Genomic DNA, 19,983 nt, shown 5'->3' on the forward strand with positions numbered 1-19,983 from the left:
ACCTCAGCGCCGGGAGGGAGGCTGCGCCGGCCCCGCGGTTCCCGGAGGTGCCGCGCCCGCTCCGGGGGGAGGCGCTGTGGTGCGGGGCCGCCCCCTCGCGCCCCGGGCGCCCGCTGCGGCTCGGCCTCCTCCTCCTCCTCTTCCTCCGCCCTCCTTGGCTGGGAAAGTGGGAGGCGGCGGCGGGTGTGTGTGTGTGTGTGTGTGTGTGTGTGTGTGCGTGTGCGCGCGCGCGTGAGGGGGGCGGCAGAGAGGAGTCTCCGGGTGCCGCCGCGGCGTCAGAGACACTGCGCGCGGCGGGCCCGGCGGGGCCGCATCTGCATCGGTCTCCGCCGCCGCTGCGGGGCCGCGAACAAAGAGGAGGAGCCGAGGCGCGAGGTAGGGCGCGGGGTCGCGCGGGGGAGCCGGCGCGGGCAGACGCTCGCGGCCGAGGAGGCGGTGGTCGGGGCGCTGGGCTGTCCGTCTGCCCCTCCGCCCCGGAGCCGGGACGGCGGCGCGGCCTCGCCGCCTTCTCCCGGCAGGAAGCTGCCCGGGCTCGGTGCCGCGGTCTCCCGGGGGGCGCAGCCCAGCACTCGCTGCCCTCCCGGAGGCTCGGTCTCTCTGGGGACTCCCGCCTCATCTGTGCGGCGTCACAGACCTTTCCCGGTGGCACTTTGTGGGGCTGACTTTCGCAACTTAAGGCTTCGAATGTATTTTTAAGTCCTTGAAAACTTCCAGCAGTCGTTCGGGGGGGATTTGTGTGCCCGGCCTGACCCGAAGGGTGGCGGAGAGGAGGCTGCTGAAGGAGATCCCCGTTCCGGCACCCGCCGGGCCGCAGCCCCAGCGCGGGACCCTCCCCTGCCGCGGGTCGGCGACACCTGGCTCCGGGGTGTGTCCGCGGCGAGCGGCCGCCGCGCCTCCCAGCGGGTCGCGGGGTACCTGTGCTCGGCGGCGTGGGAGAGGGGCTCAGGGGCTCCCCGCTCCCCCGACTCCGTCAAGAACATCCACATCTTGTTGCCCTCTCTCTCCCAGGCGCTCCCATTTGCACTTACTTCGGAGGTGGGGGGGGGGGGTGGGGGGAGCGGCGCAGGCACCGCTTTAAATGCTTTTTTTCCCCGAATGGCCCCATTTTCCTATGACGCTCACAGTTTTCAGCCCGGCATTCCATTGTCAGATTCTTTTGGTGATAATTTTGCCAGCTTTTTCTGAATGGGGTTAGGACGGGCTGGCCAGAGATCCGTTTCGGAGTTTGTCCACCGCTGCCCCCGAAGGGTGCTTTTTCTAGTTCAGCTGCTTGCAAGCGAGTTGTGTCCCTCAGAATTGTCAACCTTCGGCTCATTTTGGTTGGGCAAGATTAAGCAGTTCTATTTTTAAGGCCGATGAAGAAACATATGTATTTAATATTGGGATCATTTACCACAGGCGATCACATGAGGCATGGTTTCTTAAGCACTAAAGTGGCTTCAAGACTGGGAAGTTTGTTGGCTTTAAAGATACTTTCAGGTAGAGGAAACTTTGAGTTGCTTCTGTTCAGCTTCTCGTATGAGTTGAGGACGACTTTATTAAGGCAGCCGGTATCGCTTTGAGGGCTGAAGAAGTTATGCTGTTTGTTGCATTTCCTAAATCCCGTTGCATTACAGGAATCCCATATAGTGCTTGATACAGCCGTTTCTGCCCAGTGAACTCCTAGATATCTTTAGGGATTCGTTTCGAATTGTTTAAAAAGTCCACTTTGTGTTTAACTGTTGACTTTGGAGTTCAGGAACCACATTCCAAAGCAAAGCTGCACTATTCAGAGGAAGCACTTTTGTGTACTTTTTTGGTTCTCGGGGCTCCGCTGTGAAACGTCTCAACAAGTAACAATACTAATTTTCCGTCTTCTCTCCTCCCCCTCCCCCGTTACTCCAGAGCGAAGTCTGAAATGGATGTTACATGAATCACTTTCAGGGATGCGCACGACTGTGAACATTTCTGAAGCCTTTTCTCAGTAGGCGAGATAAAGATGGATGAATCTGCCTTGTTGGATCTTCTGGAGTGTCCTGTGTGTCTAGAGCGGCTTGATGCTTCCGCAAAGGTCTTGCCTTGCCAGCACACGTTTTGCAAACGATGTTTGCTGGGGATTGTAGGTTCCCGAAATGAACTCAGATGTCCAGAGTGCAGGACTCTTGTTGGCTCGGGTGTTGAGGAGCTTCCAAGTAACATCCTGCTGGTCAGACTTCTGGATGGCATCAAGCAGAGGCCTTGGAAACCTGGCCCTGGTGGGGGCAGTGGGACCAACTGCACAAATGCATTAAGGGCTCAGAGCAGCACGGTGGCTAATTGTAGCTCAAAAGATTTGCAGAGCTCCCAGGGCGGACAGCAGCCACGGGTGCAAGCCTGGAGCCCCCCGGTGAGGGTGAGTAGCCTGCAGAAGCAGTTTGGTGAATCAAGGTGGTGACAGCTACATTTTCTTTCTTTATGCTTCAGCTTGAGATTTGCTAAATCAGTTCACTGCTAAGGAAGCCACACTTACTGGAACAGATAGGAAATTGTGCCTCGGGATTTTTTTTTTTTCCTTTTGGAATGAGCGTGCATGCAGATAACAAATTTTTGTTTTTTAAATTCTCTCCAGATAGCCGCTATTACCTTTTAAGATAAATTTTGGGAAACAGGTAGCAATTATTCACTGAAACCTAAAACAAAGCAGTTTTTTGGTGCTCACGTTAAAATGGAAATTTGGTATGATTTTTCCTTTTTCATGGAGTTGGGGAAACCATAATCATGTATGGATGTATACATATATGATATATGTTGTAAATATGTGTGTGGGTGGATCATAATAGGAAATTAAACCTTAATTTGTATGTTGCATTGGGCCATTCGAGCCATTCTTTTGGTTTTATGAATGCACAGCACAGAATTTACTGGTTGGAGGAATTCTTAACAAATCATGGCCACAGGTAGCAGAGTTTCGTTGCTGTAGCAACGAAATGTCATTTAGGACTACAGTGTAACAGAGAATCTAGCTTTATGTTGGGTTTCATAGGGAGTGAAAAGAAATGTTTCCATCAGAATGATTTTTCTTGGGGTTTTGGGTTTGGGCTGAAATAATTTTAAATGAAGGTAAATATTTGGACAGTTACCACATTTTAAATTCCTAGAACGTAAGGTATTCTGAATAAATCTATATTATGTTATGGGTAATGGCATTCCAAGTAAGACATGTTTTTCTCATTTTTGTAAAAATAAAAAGTCGTTATGGGCATCAGATAATTAAAACAATTTCATTTTTGTCGGAAGAAACAATTCTAATGATTGGCCAAACTGATAAAATATATTTTTAAAGAACAGTTAATTTGGATGAGAATATATATTTCTTTCTCAAATATTCTTGGTAAACACTCATAGCTGACTTATTTAGTGTTGGAACAGCCTATTGGGATGGCGTTAGACGGTGTTAATTCACAGATGTGAGTGTCAGACAGCTATAACCATTCCCTCACTTTCTTCTCAGGCTCATCTTTTAAAATGATACAACGTGTTTCTATCACTAGATGTAAAATAGGAAAGTGTCTTAATTACTAGGAAACAGTTTCATTACTAGGCTATCCAGCTTCTTTTGATTTATATTTAAATTTTTTTTTTTTGAAGATAGTGAGAACTTTGGGTTAGAAGACTGTGTGCTGTGAACTTGGTCTGCTTATAGTACTTTTCTTAGATTTCCTTTATTTTATGGAGTTTCCTGGTGCATTGGTTAATGTGTATGGTCATTAATATTTTAGCCTCAGAACCAGTGATCAAGTTGATTATTTCTGAGACACCTGACCCAGGTCTGCTCAGCTTAATGAGAGAGTGGATTTGCTTCTTTTGGAGAGATTTTGTTTCCTTCTTAATTGGACTGGAGAGATTGTAGCTTCTGGCTATGGGTGGAAGCATCTTAGTTGTTGACCCATTGCCTTACCTGTTGTGAGGAATGCACTGAATGTTTGATTACTGATAAAAAGGAATTTAAGAAAAGGGCTCAAGCATTTAACTTAACATGCTTTGCATTTTAAGTTTTCTTTCTAATAATGGAGATTGACTATGTAATGTTGTAATGTTCATTTAGTTCAACTGCTAAACTTCCCATATTGAGCTTCACTTTTCTAGGGTAAACTTTTTTTTCAGATTTTGATGATGTTGCTGTTATTTTTCTGGCTTCTATGGTTTCCTAATTTGCTTCATGTTTCTTCTTTAGCATGAGAAAAATTATTCACCAAGAAGCCCTGCTCAACTTGAGCCTTGCACCTTGGATAAAATAGTTGAAGTCCATAAAACAGAAGATGATGTCTGTTACGTTGTGGGGTGGGGAGGCATAGAAAGTAGAGGACAAAACAAGAAACAAAATTATTCAGTAACCTGGGTTCATGCAACTGTTGCAATTCTTATAAAAAGAACAGTTTTATTTTTCTAGTCTAAAATAATTTCTCATTAGCAGTTACTGGTAGCTTTTGCTTTCAAGTATTCAAAAGAATCAGGGCTACATAAATATCCAAATACCTGACAGATAAATACATCTCAGAAAACACTCCTTTTAAAAAAAGAAATCAGTAAGGTACAGACATGTGGAGGTTGTAATGCACTCTTTTGGACACTTTCCTGAGGTGAGTGACCATAATAAATCCCAAGCAAGCATTCTACTCTCTTAGATGTTCTGACACAACCGAGTGGTGCATGAGCCTGTTTCCACATGTTGCGCAAAGCTGAAAGTGATAACATGTGGAATGTTGCTTCAGTTTATTAGTTATGTTCTATGTTCCATTAGATTGTGACCATGTGGCTTCCTCATGCGCTTAGCCGAGGTAGATGGAGTGTTATCAGCAGATACGAACATTTCCAATGTGTGACACAAATCTTGTTCCCAGAATTTTAGTGTTTCCTGCCTAATATGAAGGAGAAAATGAAAAAGTGTTGGATTGGAGTCACCATGGGAATCTGTCAGTTCTTTAGCACAAGTAAAGAATTCTTCTTGGTTTTAGGCCAAAGTCAAGCAGTGGAATGAGCCATAGGGAGAGGGTGACTGCAGATATCTGTTCAAATGGACTAAAAAATACCTGCAGAAGAGAAATAATATATAAATGTCTATGGAAAATTACATATGGAAAATATGTTTAAGTAATTTCTGCAGAATTATCACATAATGGAACAGTTAGATTTCTAACTTTCTATGTGTGGTTCCATTCATTCAAGATCTATTAATATCTGTGCACCTTTCTATCTGTCTAGGAATTACTACTTAATGATTTCACACTGCCTCTATTTCAAAGTGAATTTATTTAGTAAAAATAGAGCACATAACCAGTGATTTACACTAATTTACACTTCACTTACTCTTTCCTTTAGCTAACAAATATTTATTGAGCACTTACTGTGTGCCAGGCACTGGTCTAGCTGCTCAGTAGAAAATGATGGATAAACCAGATAGAGTCCTGCTTAAGAACTTATGAGTATGTATCAATCTGAAGGACACACATTAATGACATAATAACAATGCAAGTATGGAATTAAACTTGGTGAGTGTTATGACAAAGTGAGGGGAGAGGGTAGGAGAAGGATCTGTATTTAGTGCCAGGATAAATATTGTGTGTGTGTGTGTGTGTGTGTGTGTGGTCTTCAAAAGCTTCCTTGAGGAAGAGGCATTTGAGCTGAGATCTTAAGGATAAAATGATATTAATTAGTTGAGAGAGGGCTGGGCAGGTGAAGAGGGGTTGGGAGCAGTATTCCAGTGTCCTTGATCTACAGCCCACTATATGGCTCCTGGGAGGAACTGATATAAGCTGAGTGTGAACTAAGCAAGGGACAGAGACAGTGACTGAGATGAGGCCTCAAGTATAGTAATGTACAAGGCATCAAGAGGCACCACAGGCCATCTGGGGTCAAGGGCCAGATGAGTGGTATAGCTAGTAAGTGCTCTGCAAGTGAGATTAGGGAAATGAATCATTAGGACTGAGATGATCATCAGGGCTGAGAACAGAAATAGGAGCTTGGTGTCAAAGGACTGAGAGAGAAGAAAGGGAATTCTAGATTTGGGGGAAACAGGTGAAATTTCTTCTGCAAGTGTGTAGAGTATGCTTTCATTTCTCCATAGCTATACTCACAACTCCTTTCTCTCCCTTATTGTTGACTATTATGGGCTGAATTGTGTCCCCTCCAAATTCATAAGATGAAGTCCTATCCCCTAATATCTCAGAATCTGACTGTATTTGGGAAATAGCAACTTTAAGGATGTAATTAAGGTCAAATGAGTGGGCCCTAATAAAGTAAAATATGGGTGGGCCCTAATCCACAATATGATTCTTTTTTTTTTTTAATGTTTATTTATTTTTGAGAGAGAGAGAGAGAGAGAGAGAGGGAGGGACAGAGAGAGAGAGGGAGACACAGAATCCAAAGCAGGCTTCAGGCTCCGAGCTGTCAACACAGAGCCTGATGTGGGGCTCAAACTCACAGACTGTGAGATCATGACCTGAGCTGAAGTTGGTCGCTTAACTGAGCCAACCAGGTAATCCCTTTTTCAAAAAAAAAAAAAAAAATTTTTTTTTAATATTTACTGGTATTCTTACAAGAAGAGGGGATTAGGACCCAGAGTGAGACAGAGGGAAGACATGTGAAAACACACAGAGAAAATGGGTATCTGCAAGCTAAGGAGAGAGGCTTCCAGAAGAATCCAGCCTTGCTGACACCTGGATCTTAGTCTTTTAGCCTCCAGAACTGAGGGAATAAGTGTCTGTTACAGCCAGCCAATCTGTATTACTTTGTTATGGCGGCCCTAGCAAAAACTAATATACTAACTGTGGATGTACTCGTAAAGGTCAGCCCCTTGAGTGGCCTCAGTCCACTGCCCTTCAGTCCTGGCTTCCCCAAAGATCTGCAGTGGTCTAATCCTTCTGTGCTCTTTACTCCAAGGTGCAATAAATTTGAGAGGTTGTTTAGTACCTACTGCCCTCCTCAGCTGCACAAGTGGCCCGGCATAGTTTTACAAAACAGACAGGAGGTTTATGTGACAACAAACCAGATACGCAGAAAGTTTTAGAGTTGAGAGAAGGAAGTGTCAGGAGGAGAGAACTATTACTACTTGCTTATCTACAGGTTCTTCTGGAAGTGGAGTCTGGAGAGGGTGCATGTTACTGCATGTTGAGGCATGACCCAAAGGCCAGAAAGGGAATTGAAGGAAGGGTAGGGGAGAAAGACAGGAAGGACTACAGTGTGGCTCCAGCTAGGGTTTGGGAAGCTAGTGCTATGAGTTGCCTCATTGGCCATCTTTGACCTGCAGTCAGTGAACAGGTACCTGTGGAGAGTTTTTTTCAGCTCCATTCTAGGCCATGATCTGTCCTAGGACAGAGGTGGCATTAATGCATGTTCCTCTTGGAAAAGAGTTTACATTATGGGGAGGTAAAACACAAGAAACAGCCAACAAGGCAGCATATTGTAAAGCATCAAACCTTGGGATAAGAAATAGAATAAGTCTCTATAGTAAAGTTCCTGTTTCATGGCCCCTGGATTAACTGTCTGATCAAAGAGCAGAGTGAGTGTGGATTAGAGTAGGCAGCCTACCAGTGACACAAGAATTGATGCCTTCCTTCATGCGGGGGATTGGATGAGGGAGACGTTAGGATATTTCTGAATGGCTGAGTTAAAATAGAAAATGTGTTTGTTTTTGCCAAACAATGTGTATTCCAGATGTTTTTGGCTTATTTTATTTATCATTTCATTCTTGACCCCTGCTTCAGTTCTCATGTTCATCCTGTTCCTGACTTGACTTTATTCCCAAGTTAGGCTCAATGGCTGGGGCTCAAGGCTCAGATATGGGACAGAGATAGAAGGCAGGGATGGAGAAGGAGTCTGCGGTGCATACTGATTGATAATTAAAAAAAGAAATGCTTAGTGACTTTTTTTTTATATCACACAAAGTATCATGTAACCATTATCATGTAAATCTCACAACAACCCTCTGAAGTTAAGTACTATTCTTATTTAAAAAGTCTCTGGGGCCTCTGGGTGGCTCAGTTGGTTAAGCTTCAGGTCTTGATCTGATGGTTCATGAGTTTGAGCCCCGCATGGGTCTCTCTGCTGAGAGCTCAGAGTCCCGAGCCTGCTTCAGCTTCTGTGTTGCCCACTATCTGCCCCTCTCCCACTCGTGTTCTGTCACTCACGCGTGCTCTCTGTCTCTCAAAAATAAATAAAACATTTTAAAAATAAAAAAAGGGGCACTTGGGTGGCTCAGTCAGTTGAGCGTCCAACTTCGGCTCAGGTCATGATCTCACGGTTCCTGGGTTCGACAGCTCGAGGTCAGGTCTGTGTTGACAGCTCGGAGCCTGGAGCCTGCTTCAGATTCTGTGTCTCCCTTTCTCTCTGCCCTTCCCTGCTCATGCACTGTCTCTCTCTGTCTCGAAAATAAATAAAACATTAAAAAGATTAAAAATTAAAATAAAAATAGAAAAAATAAAAAGTCTTTAAAAAGAATGTGAATTACCATTTTTTTTAATATTTATTTTTTGAGAGAGAGAGAGGGAGAGAGGCAGACTGCAAGTGGGGGAGGGGCAGAGGGAGGGGGAGAGAGAGAGAGAGAGAGAGTGAGAGAGAGAGGCAGAATCGCAAGCAGGCTCCAGGCTCTGAGCTGTCAGCAGAGAGCCCCATGTGGGGCTTGAACTCATGAACGGTGAGATCAAGACCTGAGCTGAAGTTGGACGCTCAACCCACCAAGCCACCCAGGCGCCCCAAAAAGAATGTGAATTTTAAAGGGAGTTCTGGTGGTAAAACAACTCAACAATGTACATGTATAATGTTATGAAATGTGTATATTATTCCACCTCTTCATATGCAATTGTATGTATATGCATATAGTTTTTTTTTTTTTTTTTGCTTTTTTACATAAATGGAATTTCATGTTTTGTGTGTATGATGACTTGATAGTTCATTATTTTGTCTGGGAAACCTCTTCATATCTGAGCACATCTGTCTGCCTCATTAAAAACATCACACCTCTTTATTGAGGTTTAATATGTACACAGAGAAGTGCACCTATCTTAAGTGAGCAACTCATTGAAATACCATGCTTCGTTCTTTGTAAATGACTAGTATTTTTCTCCCTGTTTTTTTTTTTTTTTAATTTTTTTTTTTTCAACGTTTATTTATTTTTGGGACAGAGAGAGACAGAGCATGAACGGGGGAGGGGCAGAGAGAGAGGGAGACACAGAATCGGAAACAGGCTCCAGGCTCTGAGCCATCAGCCCAGAGCCTGATGCGGGGCTCGAACTCACGGACCGCGAGATCGTGACCTGGCTGAAGTCGGACGCTTAACCGACTGCGCCACCCAGGCGCCCCTCCCTGTTTTAAAAAATTAAGATCAGACATGTTCATAGTAAAAAAACTTAATGGTAGAAAAGGATGTAATGGAGACAAAGTTTCTAATCTCTCTATTCTTAATCTCCAAGAGTGACGACTGAGAAGAGGTTTGTGTTTGTGTGTGTGTGTGTGTGTGTGTGTGTTTTCCCAGAAAAAAAATTAATAGAAATAGGATCATATTATATGTGCTGTTCTGCAATTTGAGGTTTTCTGTTTGATGATGTATCTTTCATAGCTTTCCATATCTACTCTCACTGATGTATAAGAAGGCATTATGTACTATCATTCTCATTTTATGGATGTGGAAAGGATGGCTGACAGAGGCTGAATAACTTGTTCTGGATCTCCTAGCTTGGAAATGATAGAGACAAGATTCCACCTTAGGCCTGTCGGGTCCCAAGAGCTTCCTTCCCTTACCCACACTCTACTTAAGTGACAGACAATCTTCCTGGGTCCTGGTTTGTAGCAGGGAAAGCTTTGAAGTGGGGGTTCTTGTCTCCTCACTGTCCTTGCTGTGTGCATTGTGGTTGTTGCTCTGAAGGGACAGATGAAGCTCCTTTACAGTGACAGTGGGCCAGGAAACCAGACGGTTAGCTTGGTACATGGGAGGAGTGTGGTTTGGAGGTCAGAGGTTGTAGCCTCTACTTCCAACACTGCCATCAACCAGCTGCTTGGCTTCTCTGGGCTTTATTGTTTCAGCACAGGACCGCGCAACCTTAGGTCCCTAAGCTCCATGCAGGGAGTGGGGGGACAAGGATTGCCGAGTTTGGTTCATCTTACGCTTTTCAGAATGCTTTGTAGTGTCTGGCACATAGTATGCACTCAAAACGAGGTTTGTTGAATGAATGTTTTTAGTTTTCTAGGGCTGCGATAGCAAATCACCCCAAACTGGGTGGCTTAGAACAACAGAAGTTTATTTTCTCACAGTTCTGGAGGCCAGAGTCTGAAATCAGGATATTGGCAGAGTCATGCTCTTCCTGAAACTTTCAGGGGAGAATCCTTCCTTGCCTCTTCCCAGCTTCCGGTGGTTCTGGCAGCCCTGGGTGTTTCTTGGCTTGTAGATGCATCACTCCAGTCTCTGCCTACATCTTCACATTTCTTCCCCGAGTGTCTGTGTCCAAATTTCCCTCTTTTTACGAAGACACCAGTCTTTGGATTAGGACTTGCCCTAAACTAGCATGACCTCATTTTAACTTGATTATATCGGCTAGACTCTAGTTCCAAGTAAGGTCACATTCACAGGTACTGGGGGTTAAAACTTAAACATACCTTTTTAGGGGATGCAATTCAACCCATAACAGAATGAATGGATGCATGAATGAATGGTTGAGTGATGTGCATTCAAGTCACCTTCTAAGAATTCTTGGCTGTCCATTCTCTCAACAGTTTATTTATACTTAACCCCTTTCTTCGTGCTGTCTCCTCACCATCTGTAAAAACGGGTTAACACTTTCTCTACCTCTAAATAGGTTGCCTTGTGGATAAATGCAAGAATTGATGTGCAAACATTTTGAAAATTGTAACATCAATGTAAACGGATATATTATTAGTATCATTACTGTAAGAATTATCAGTCTTCCTCACAAGGAATGTGATACCATTTCTGTTCGGGGTAACAAGAACCAAATAACTGAGAAGAAATCGAAAAGATCACAAAAATGGATGTAGAACTACATAAAATGAGGACATGGGCTCAGTAATTTTGGTCCCTTACCTGTGAGAAATAACCTGATGAATGTTCATTCTCTTTGGCTACCACTTGGAGTTTCTTTTCCCCATTTCCCCCATTTTTATTACTCTTCCCTCAGCCCTTATTTCTCCTGTGGGTGACTGAAAGAGAGGGAGGGAAGGCGAGATTATTCTATTGTTGCTGGCTGGACAGAGAAAGGGAAGACAATGAGAGAAAGTCTACTTTTGCTTTAGTCACAAGCCCTTGCCGTTCTTCCTGCTCTCTGAAAAGCCCCACCTCTGCTTCTGGTTCTCTGGCTTCAGCCTCCATCCCCCCTCCCACCCCCCCGGTTCTAGCATCTGCTGGTATGGAACTTCTGTGGTTCACTCTTCTGCCTTCTAGCCACCTTGCATTGTCCTTTCATACAACCATGGTCTGCATTTTCCAAGTGGCTAGGAAGGGGGAAATGGAAGAAATAGTGGAAGGTTAAACATAGGTCCAAAAAAGGTGGGGGCAGTCTGTCATTTCTGACCTTGACTTCATCATTCCAAGAGTCCCTGGCTCTGCTTTGCATGCCTCCATTCCTTAACTCTCCTCCTCTGCCCCTAAGAATGCCTGCTTTTCCCCACCACAGTCAGACACTCACTATTAATCCATACTCTCTCCAGTCCATTGTATTAATATATTAAAAAAATTTTTTTAACGTTTATTTATTTTTGAGAGAGAGAGAGAATGCTTAGTGGGGGAGCAGCAGAGAGAAAGGGAGACACAGAATCCGAAGCAGGCTCCAGACTCTAAGCTGTCAGCACAGAGCGCCATGCAGGCCTTGAACTCATGAATTGCAAGATCATGACCTTAGCCGAAAGCTGATGACTTGAGTCAGAGGCTTAACTGACTGAGCCACCCAAGCAAGCACCCCTCCTTTGCATTAATATGGCTTAAGTAACCCTGAGACAAAAAATGAAAAAGCATGTTTTATTTTAAGGTCAAGAGGCAAATGACTTTGTAATTCACTTTCTAGCAGGATTCTTTATGAGGGTCCACCCTAGCAGAGTGATGTAGTATGCATAGTACAGTATAGTGAGCATACTTGTGATAGAAATATTATGTATAGCAACATAGTATAGTGAGGAACTCAGATGTCAAATCAGATACCATGTCAGGCAAGCCTCTTTTACACAGCAACCTAGCGTAGTGAGTACTTGTGATAGAAATAGTACCCTTGGCAACACCTTTGCTAGTAAGGCCCTCTCACTGTGGAACCTTAGACCCCTCAGCCTCCCAAAGCTTTTATCACAAAGAGTGTGTACATCTCTCCACTTTTTTTTTTTTTTTTAAATCTCAGAGTCTTTTGAAAGTAGTAACCTTAAAAAGAAAAATTCTGAGCCTCAGTCACCCTTCCTGTGGTCCTGCAGTCCTCTGCAGCGTATGTGCCTGCCAATGCTTAGTCAAGAGGATGGCAGCAATTGCTTCATGAATGGTGACATATGGGTAGCTGTAAACACAGCCATCTTAAAGATAAATGTGTGAGTGGGCTCTTCCGGGGTAACAGGGAAGGGAATGGAGGTGCCATTTCAAATGGTTGACAGTAGGCAGTTAAATAGTAGACTGTCTGAGCTGTGAAACATGGATAAAAGGGAGCAGAAGACTGTGCAAATGAATTTTCAAGTTACATTGAAAATAGTGCAGAAAGGCATGGACTGTCACGTTTGAACATTTTTCTGTTAGCCCGAGGAAATAAAGAAGTCCTTATTTTTTGCAAGGAAAAAATCCTTTTGAAACAATGTATGTTTATTGTTTATAATGTTGGAATGAATAAACAGGAGTGGGTTTTCATTATTTTAAGATGTAGTGAGTGTTCCTAAACAATGAAAAATATTTATACAGAAGTAAAATTAAAGTTTACTGTGTGTTCCAGATCTAATTTTAATTTATGTGAGGGATGCCCCCCCACCCCCAAAATAGAGTAAGAATATCAGTGTGGGGTACCAGTACCCCTGGCATCTGTCTAAAATTTTTAGAAGTATTTGAAGACTAATATTTAAAAGTTGAACACTTGATTTGTTAAAAAGAGATACAATTCCTGTAGAGCTAAAAACATATGTACACTCCTAATTACATAACAGCTTACCATTTAAAGAATTTTAAAAGTTCTTTAATGGATAGATTAAGTATTATATGTGGTGAAATTATATTTCAAACACATTTTTATCTGCTCAGCTTATTCAAAGTGACATTTAGTTAGCAAATCTCTTAGTTTTTCTGTTGTTAAACTCATGTTTGAAGCACACTTTTGATTATTTCTAGTATTTCATGTGATTTTACTTTTTTCCTCCACAGTTGAACACAGCTAAAGAGCTTAAGTCTATAGGCTAGATATTTTTGCTAATTTTTGCCTAATTATTTTCATTCTGTATTTCATTGTAGATGATGCTATGTGCTGGTATTACTACTTTCATTTTTTCTCTCTTCATTTTTATAAACAAGTATAGAATATTAGATGATATTAACAACCTTAGGTCTATAAAGAGCCTAGGTCTTTATATAGGTCTATAAAGGTCACTTGTATAACCTTAGGTCTATAAAGGTCACCTGTATAAAGACAGTGATGTTGCTGAAACTCAAGTGTTGATTGAAAGACATCATCATGTGACAGCTTGAAATGTTTACATATTCCAAGAAAGTCCAACTCTGATATCAGAAAGTATTGGGTCTCAATATGTGAGCATGAATACGTATGCTATGTAGAAGTTGGGGATCACTTACATGGTGGCAAGAATGATGGAGACCTGGTTTCTAGTCCTGGTTGTATGACTGACTTTATACACTGGTGATTTCTCTTCTATAGGCTATAGTTTCCTTTTGTAAAATGAGGGCTTGACTGCTTGAGTTCCTTTGCTTCCCTGACATTTTTTGAAATAATTACGCTAGCAAAGGCCACTTTGACATTGAACATGCAGAGCAAACTGAGGTTGGTGTCTGCATATCACCTTGGTGCAATGAGGTGAAATGTGCCTCTTACAGTCACCCATGGACACCAGACCCTAATATCCCTGAGGAGCCCACACTATTTCTGCCACAGGAGCCTTCAGAGGAACTGTTGGATAATCTGGCAGTTTAGATGTGAGGCAGAGAAGAAAAGCAAGGACAGTTTAGTGAGCGTGACTTGGTATCAAGCTCCAAGGAGGGCAGTATGCTTGATGGGCCTCTTCTCCCTGGACTGATCTACCTGTATTCTGCCTGAATATTATCTTCATGTAGTTGTTACACTGCCTAAAATCCTGACAGAGATGGTCGATGTTTTAAAATGTTCTCTGCTCTCTGGAAGGGTATGGAATCATCTAAACATGTTGCTTTTCCCATTCTTACTGACTTGGAGAACACCTGTTCTGATGGACAGTATTCTTCATGCTAAAAGGGAAAGATGGTGGTAAGTGAGCTTCTTTGGGGTCAGACAAGCCTGGGTAAAGAGTGCAGTAAGGGGCTTAAGTGGGGTGACCATGTAACTTATTGTCTACACTTTTGAGCTTGAAGGGATGCTTTTGATAATTTTGCAGAGTCAACAGGGGTAAACTGGGTCTGTCTGGGGCAAACAAGGCCATATGGCCACCCTAGCTGAGGGCAGTGTGAGTGAGCCCAGGAAATAGAAGAAAGTTTCATCCAGTATGGGGAAGATGCCAATGAACACAGAAGCTCTTTCAAACATTTTTAGGGGAAATGCAGGGGAATTGATTTCTTCCTCTGAATGCTTCTTTCTGTGGGCTCTGTGGTTTTTGCTGGAGAGAAAATGTGATGTAGTAGGAAAGGCAGGGGATTTAGCAATAGGCAGACCTTCCTCTATTCTTTGTTATCTGTGTGGCTCCTGGGCATGTTAGTTCATTAGCCTAATTTCTTCATTTGTAAAATGGTGAGGATCTGCTTTCCAGGGTTGTGAGGACTGTATGAGATAAAGAATGTTAAATGCCTAGGACCTAGTTAGATATTCAATATGTGTTAGTACCTTCTGTTTTTCTCTCTTCCCAGAAATTAGAACTTTTAGTACCTTGTATCGGTTATATTGTAAAATAAACTGTGTGTGTTTGTGCACGTGCATGCGGGCGTGTGTAGTCTGGTAATTTAATCAGTCAAGTTTACAAGGTTAATGCCACAGGAGATTTTGTTCTCTTTTAAACAGACAGACTTGAGGCAGACAAGCTGATCGTCACTTAGTGACTGCACATGATGCTAACTATTCGGTTTAAGTCCTGGTTCTGTCACTAACTGTGGTGTGATGTGCTTCTCTGGGCCTCATCTGTGACAGGAGATGGTGAGCAACATGATCTCTCATACCTCTTTCTGTTCTCTCATCCTATAAGAGACCCAGCCAGCGGGGTTCATTATATATTAGACCATCTGTGATTGTTTTCATTGCCTGCCTGCCTTCTTCCCTCCCTTCATTGTGGATATGGGAAACTAATAGTTCAAATGATTTAAAATACTGGTCTTTGATTTTGTTCTTTGGTGTAGTATTAAAAAGACTTAGATCTCTAAAACTTCTGTAAGGGAAACTAGATGTGCTTTGTAGCGCAGTTCTCATTTTTAAAAATTAATGTTAGGAAGGATTTTTATGCCATCACATGGGTCCTTTAATGCCATGTTGGATATAGAATGCATGTGTGTGTTTTATTCCTTTGTGGCTGACTTTTACCATTTCCTCCCTTTCCTGCCCCTCCGTCAATACAGCATCAAGATTATGTTCCTTAAGTAGATATTACTGGTCAATTTAACCATGTTTTGGTTATTTTTATATCTCCTATCTAGAGCAACTAATTGTTATTTTTATGTGATTAGAGCCATCTCAGGCTAAATAAATGCATTTATGTAACTGATAACTTTCTGATGAATTTTGAAATGCCACAACAGTGAAGAGCCTCGCTGTGTTCCAACTTTCAGCAAGTTTGTGTATGTATATATATATATATATATATTTTTTTTTTTTTTATGGAGCTTCTATTTATAGTTAAAATATTCACTTCCTGAGTTTGAAGGGTAAAAAAGGACACTGAGTGAAGATTTTATGAAGATGGTCATCTACCGTATTTAAAAAGTCTCTTGAAAAGGACATTTCAAAAGCTCGTTGGTATCTTATTCCTGTGCCTTGCAAGCTTCATAGCCAGGAAGTTCTTTCTTTTGTATCAAATACAAATCCCTGTCCTTGCAATTTAATCACATTCTTCTAGTCCTGTCCTTAATGGAAAAGAAGTGCTCCCTTGTAGGCTCTCCTTCATAACCTTGCAGGCCTTCATGTAGCCAGACCTCCTCCCTAGCCATCTTTTATCTGGCCCTAATAACTGCATTTCCTTTACATGTCCTCTTAGGACTCATTTCCTAACATTTTAATCATTTTGGACGCACTCCAACTTCTCATCTTGCTCGGGTTCAAGTCCAGAATAGCTCTTAGCATGGTAATAAAGTTCTGAATAGATCATCATTCTGTGGAAGGCTATCACATGATCCTCCTGAGCGTGCTGCTTGTCTTTACTTCTTGATGCTGTGTGTCTAAAAATAACTCACTACATTGCTGATTCATACTTTGCCTAGACCCTCAGTTTCTTTATTATTATTATTTTTAATGTTTATTTTTTGAGAGAGAGAGAAAGCACAAGTGGGGGAAGAGCAGAGAGAGAGGGAGAATCAGAAGCAGGCTCCAGGCTCTGAGCTGCCAACACAGAGCCTGACACAGGGCTTGAACCCCTAACTGCAAGATTATGACCTGAGCTGAAGTTGGCTGCTTAACGGACTGAGCCACCCAGGCTCCCCCCCTCAGAGTTTCTTTTATATAAATTTGTTTTCCTTCTCTTATTTGAGTGGTTAGTTTTTACTACCTTTCTAGTTAAACTGCCTCCTGTTGTTTCTATAATCCTTATTGTGCTGTCAGCAATTTGCAGCTATCAATGGAAACTGAAAAATGTCCATCCCAAATGCTATCTCTTTAGTAGATACTTGTAATTATATCGGTTTGATCTTAAACACATATATAACCTGTTTATCATATTTATTTTGAGTATCTTCTGCCCCCCATTTGGTATTTGATTGTTCTCTAAGTAATTGTGTTTTAGTTTTGTCTCCTGCACCAAGTTATAAGTAACTCGAGAGCAGGGACTCTTGTGTTGTAGGTCTTTTCTGTTCTTTACTGTTGAAAACTAGATGTTCAGTTCAATAAGCACATGTTGATGGGAATGATAGATTCTTCACATTCCAGAATCTCAAAGTTCATTTGAACACATTCACATCTTCCTAAGAGAGAGTGCTTAACCACATGTATATTTTTGGTGCACTTAATCATCCTCATTTCTCCATTATTTAAGTCCGCAATGAAAGTATTACCCAAACGCTGGGTAAACCCTCATGAAACTTGGCTGTAATTGGATCCTGAATAACAGTTCACTTGAGGGTGGCCCTTGAAACATTTGTGTTGCATCCACTATGGTGGTCTGGAAATCATGTTTTCCTAGTTTTATTAGAAAGAATGTTCTACCGAATTGAATCAAAAGCCTTACAAAAGTTAAAATATGTGATCTGTTATCTCCTTTCCCCTAGGCACATCATCGTTCTGACAAAGAGGAAAATGAAATGGATCTAATAGGAATTAGCTGTCCAACAGTCATGTTGATCTTTACCAAACATCTTGTGATTTCTCTGCTTGCATATTTACTTTAGGAATGCAACTATTACATGTAATAAAGGCCTCTGTTTTTTTTTTTTTTTTTTAGTTTTTTTTTTTAACGTTTATTTATTTTTGAGACAGAGAGAGACAGAACATGAACGGTGGATGGGCAGAGAGAGAGGGAGACACAGAATCGGAAACAGGCTCCAGGCTCTGAGCCATCAGCCCAGAGCCCGACGCGGGGCTCGAACTCACAGACCGTGAGATCGTGACCTGAGCCGAAGTCGGACGCTTAACTGACTGAGCCACCCAGGCGCCCCTAAAGGCCTCTGTTTTGATGCAGATTATCTATATACAAGTAATTCCTGTGGGATAGGTAATCCTGTGGATGATTGGAAGCACAGGTAATGATGTGGTTTGCAATAGCACCTCCACATTCTAATTCCCATAAGAGGCAACATGCACATTCAAAATAAAATTAAAATTTCGAGAATGAAGTGGAAAGGGAAAAAAGAAAAAAGGGCAGTTAGAAGAATAAATTAGCCCCAAGGGACTCTTTCCAATTCCTGAATTATAAGCCAGCCAGCTATGATACGAAACATGACAAGAACTGCAGGCTCTTTAGTTCAGATACCTGCAAGGCTGATTTTCTGTGATTGTTAATGTATCAAATATTTAACTAAAATGCATGGAAATACCTCCAGTTATTATTACTTCTCTCAGGAGACTAAGCTACGTGATACCTACAAATAAGGAACAGTAGGTCCACCTAACATTTCATTATAGATGAAAGAGAATGGCTTATCTTGGGGAACAGCACGTCAGGAAGGCTTGGTAACTTTAGAAATGTGTCACGCTGTGGTTTTTAGGTATGCAATGAATGAACAGCTTTGTGTGGAAGGGGTAAGAATGCTATGTGAATACTTATTATGTAAATTTGTGTGTGTTGCTGGGTTTATATAAGTTTCTTCTTTGTGATCCCAGCTTTCTTTATTTCCTGGACTGAGTGGCAAGTTTATTTTTCACATTTACCTGATATGTAAATTTGTCAGCCCCCACTGGTGGCTTTTTTCTCCTTCTAGTTCGGTGGTGTCAGGTCAGTATCTGGGCATCATTAGCAATTAGCTAGTGTCTTGTTTGTCTAAGTACAGCCATGGTGTAAGCCACCCAGCCCTTCTGAAACTGGGTTTTTTTGGACCTGTTTAGGATTTATTTAACGTGACCAGTTTAGGATTTATTTAACATGCCTCATGTTTAGTGATATATGTTGAAATTAAGAATGTATGAAAATGGAGATTGTGTTCAGTGCATGCATGTATCAGTCATTCAGTACACATTTCTTCTCTGTGTCTGAAATGAAGGGTCACCGTTTCTTGGCACTCTTACCAGACATACTGGGATGTTAAGCTAAAGAATAGAATAGGTAGATTAAAGATAGAGGCCAAAATTGATTTATGGTTTGACACTTAATATCAATTTTCCTAGTCAGTTGAGTGTCATCTGACAAGTTTGCAGCCATGTACTGGATGATACAGTCTGCACAGGTGGGGAGTAATTAGATCACAACTATGTATGTTTAGCTTTAGGATGAAAATAGTAGCAATTTTAGTTTGACAGCAAAATCACTTTTAAATGGTCATGAAATCATTGTAAGAGCTTATCATATGGAATAATGTATGTCTGATTCAAGAAAATAAATTCTTCACTGACCTTTTTTTTTATAAAAAAATTTTTTTTTCAACGTTTTTTATTTATTTTTGGGACAGAGAGAGACAGAGCATGAACGGGGGAGGGGCAGAGAGAGAGGGAGACACAGAATCGGAAACAGGCTCCAGGCTCCGAGCCATCAGCCCAGAGCCTGACGCGGGGCTCGAACTCACGGACCGCGAGATCGTGACCTGGCTGAAGTCGGCCGCTTAACCGACTGCACCACCCAGGCGCCCCATTCACTGTCTGACCTTGAGGGAAAATATGTAGCAAGATGTTTTGTGATCTTGAGTAAACTAATGAATTTGAGTCAGCTACTATTTTAGTGAGTGTTCTGTTTGTCGCATCTAGGTTAGCGATGAATGAATTCATTCTTTTGTCAAATAACTTGCTTTGCATTGATATCATTGTTTGAAAAAGTAAGCTGTAATGAATTTCATAAGCTGGAAAATGCAACATGCCTTAAAATGTGAAAATGCTGGGCTTCCTTTTATATACTGAAACATTGGTTAATTGCCTTTATTTTCCACATCTGATCAAGTTCTTGAGTCTCTGGACAGCATACCAGAATCCTTAGTTCCGTAGATACGCAATTTATCATTTACAGTCTTCAATTGATAAATAT

The 19,983-nt window shown here is 42.0% G+C and overlaps 1 protein-coding gene across 2 annotated transcripts in view; it reads left to right on the top strand.

Annotated features, from left to right (window-relative positions):
• Window positions 1-235: 235 nt before the first annotated feature.
• SH3RF1 (SH3 domain containing ring finger 1) overlaps window positions 236-19,983 on the top strand; it is a 178,993-nt gene continuing 159,245 nt past the window's right edge. For both annotated transcript variants that reach the window (XM_086703899.1, XM_086703900.1), the window contains exons 1-2: window positions 236-375; window positions 1,885-2,371. In XM_086703899.1, the coding sequence (XP_086560025.1) occupies window positions 1,979-2,371 (393 nt within the window). In that variant the 5' untranslated portion in view covers window positions 236-375; window positions 1,885-1,978. The remainder of the gene's footprint in view (window positions 376-1,884; window positions 2,372-19,983) is intronic.

Source organism: Puma concolor, chromosome B1, assembly GCF_028749965.1.
Source record: "Puma concolor isolate L17-30 chromosome B1, mPumCon1.1.hap2, whole genome shotgun sequence".
NCBI lineage: Eukaryota > Metazoa > Chordata > Mammalia > Carnivora > Felidae > Puma > Puma concolor.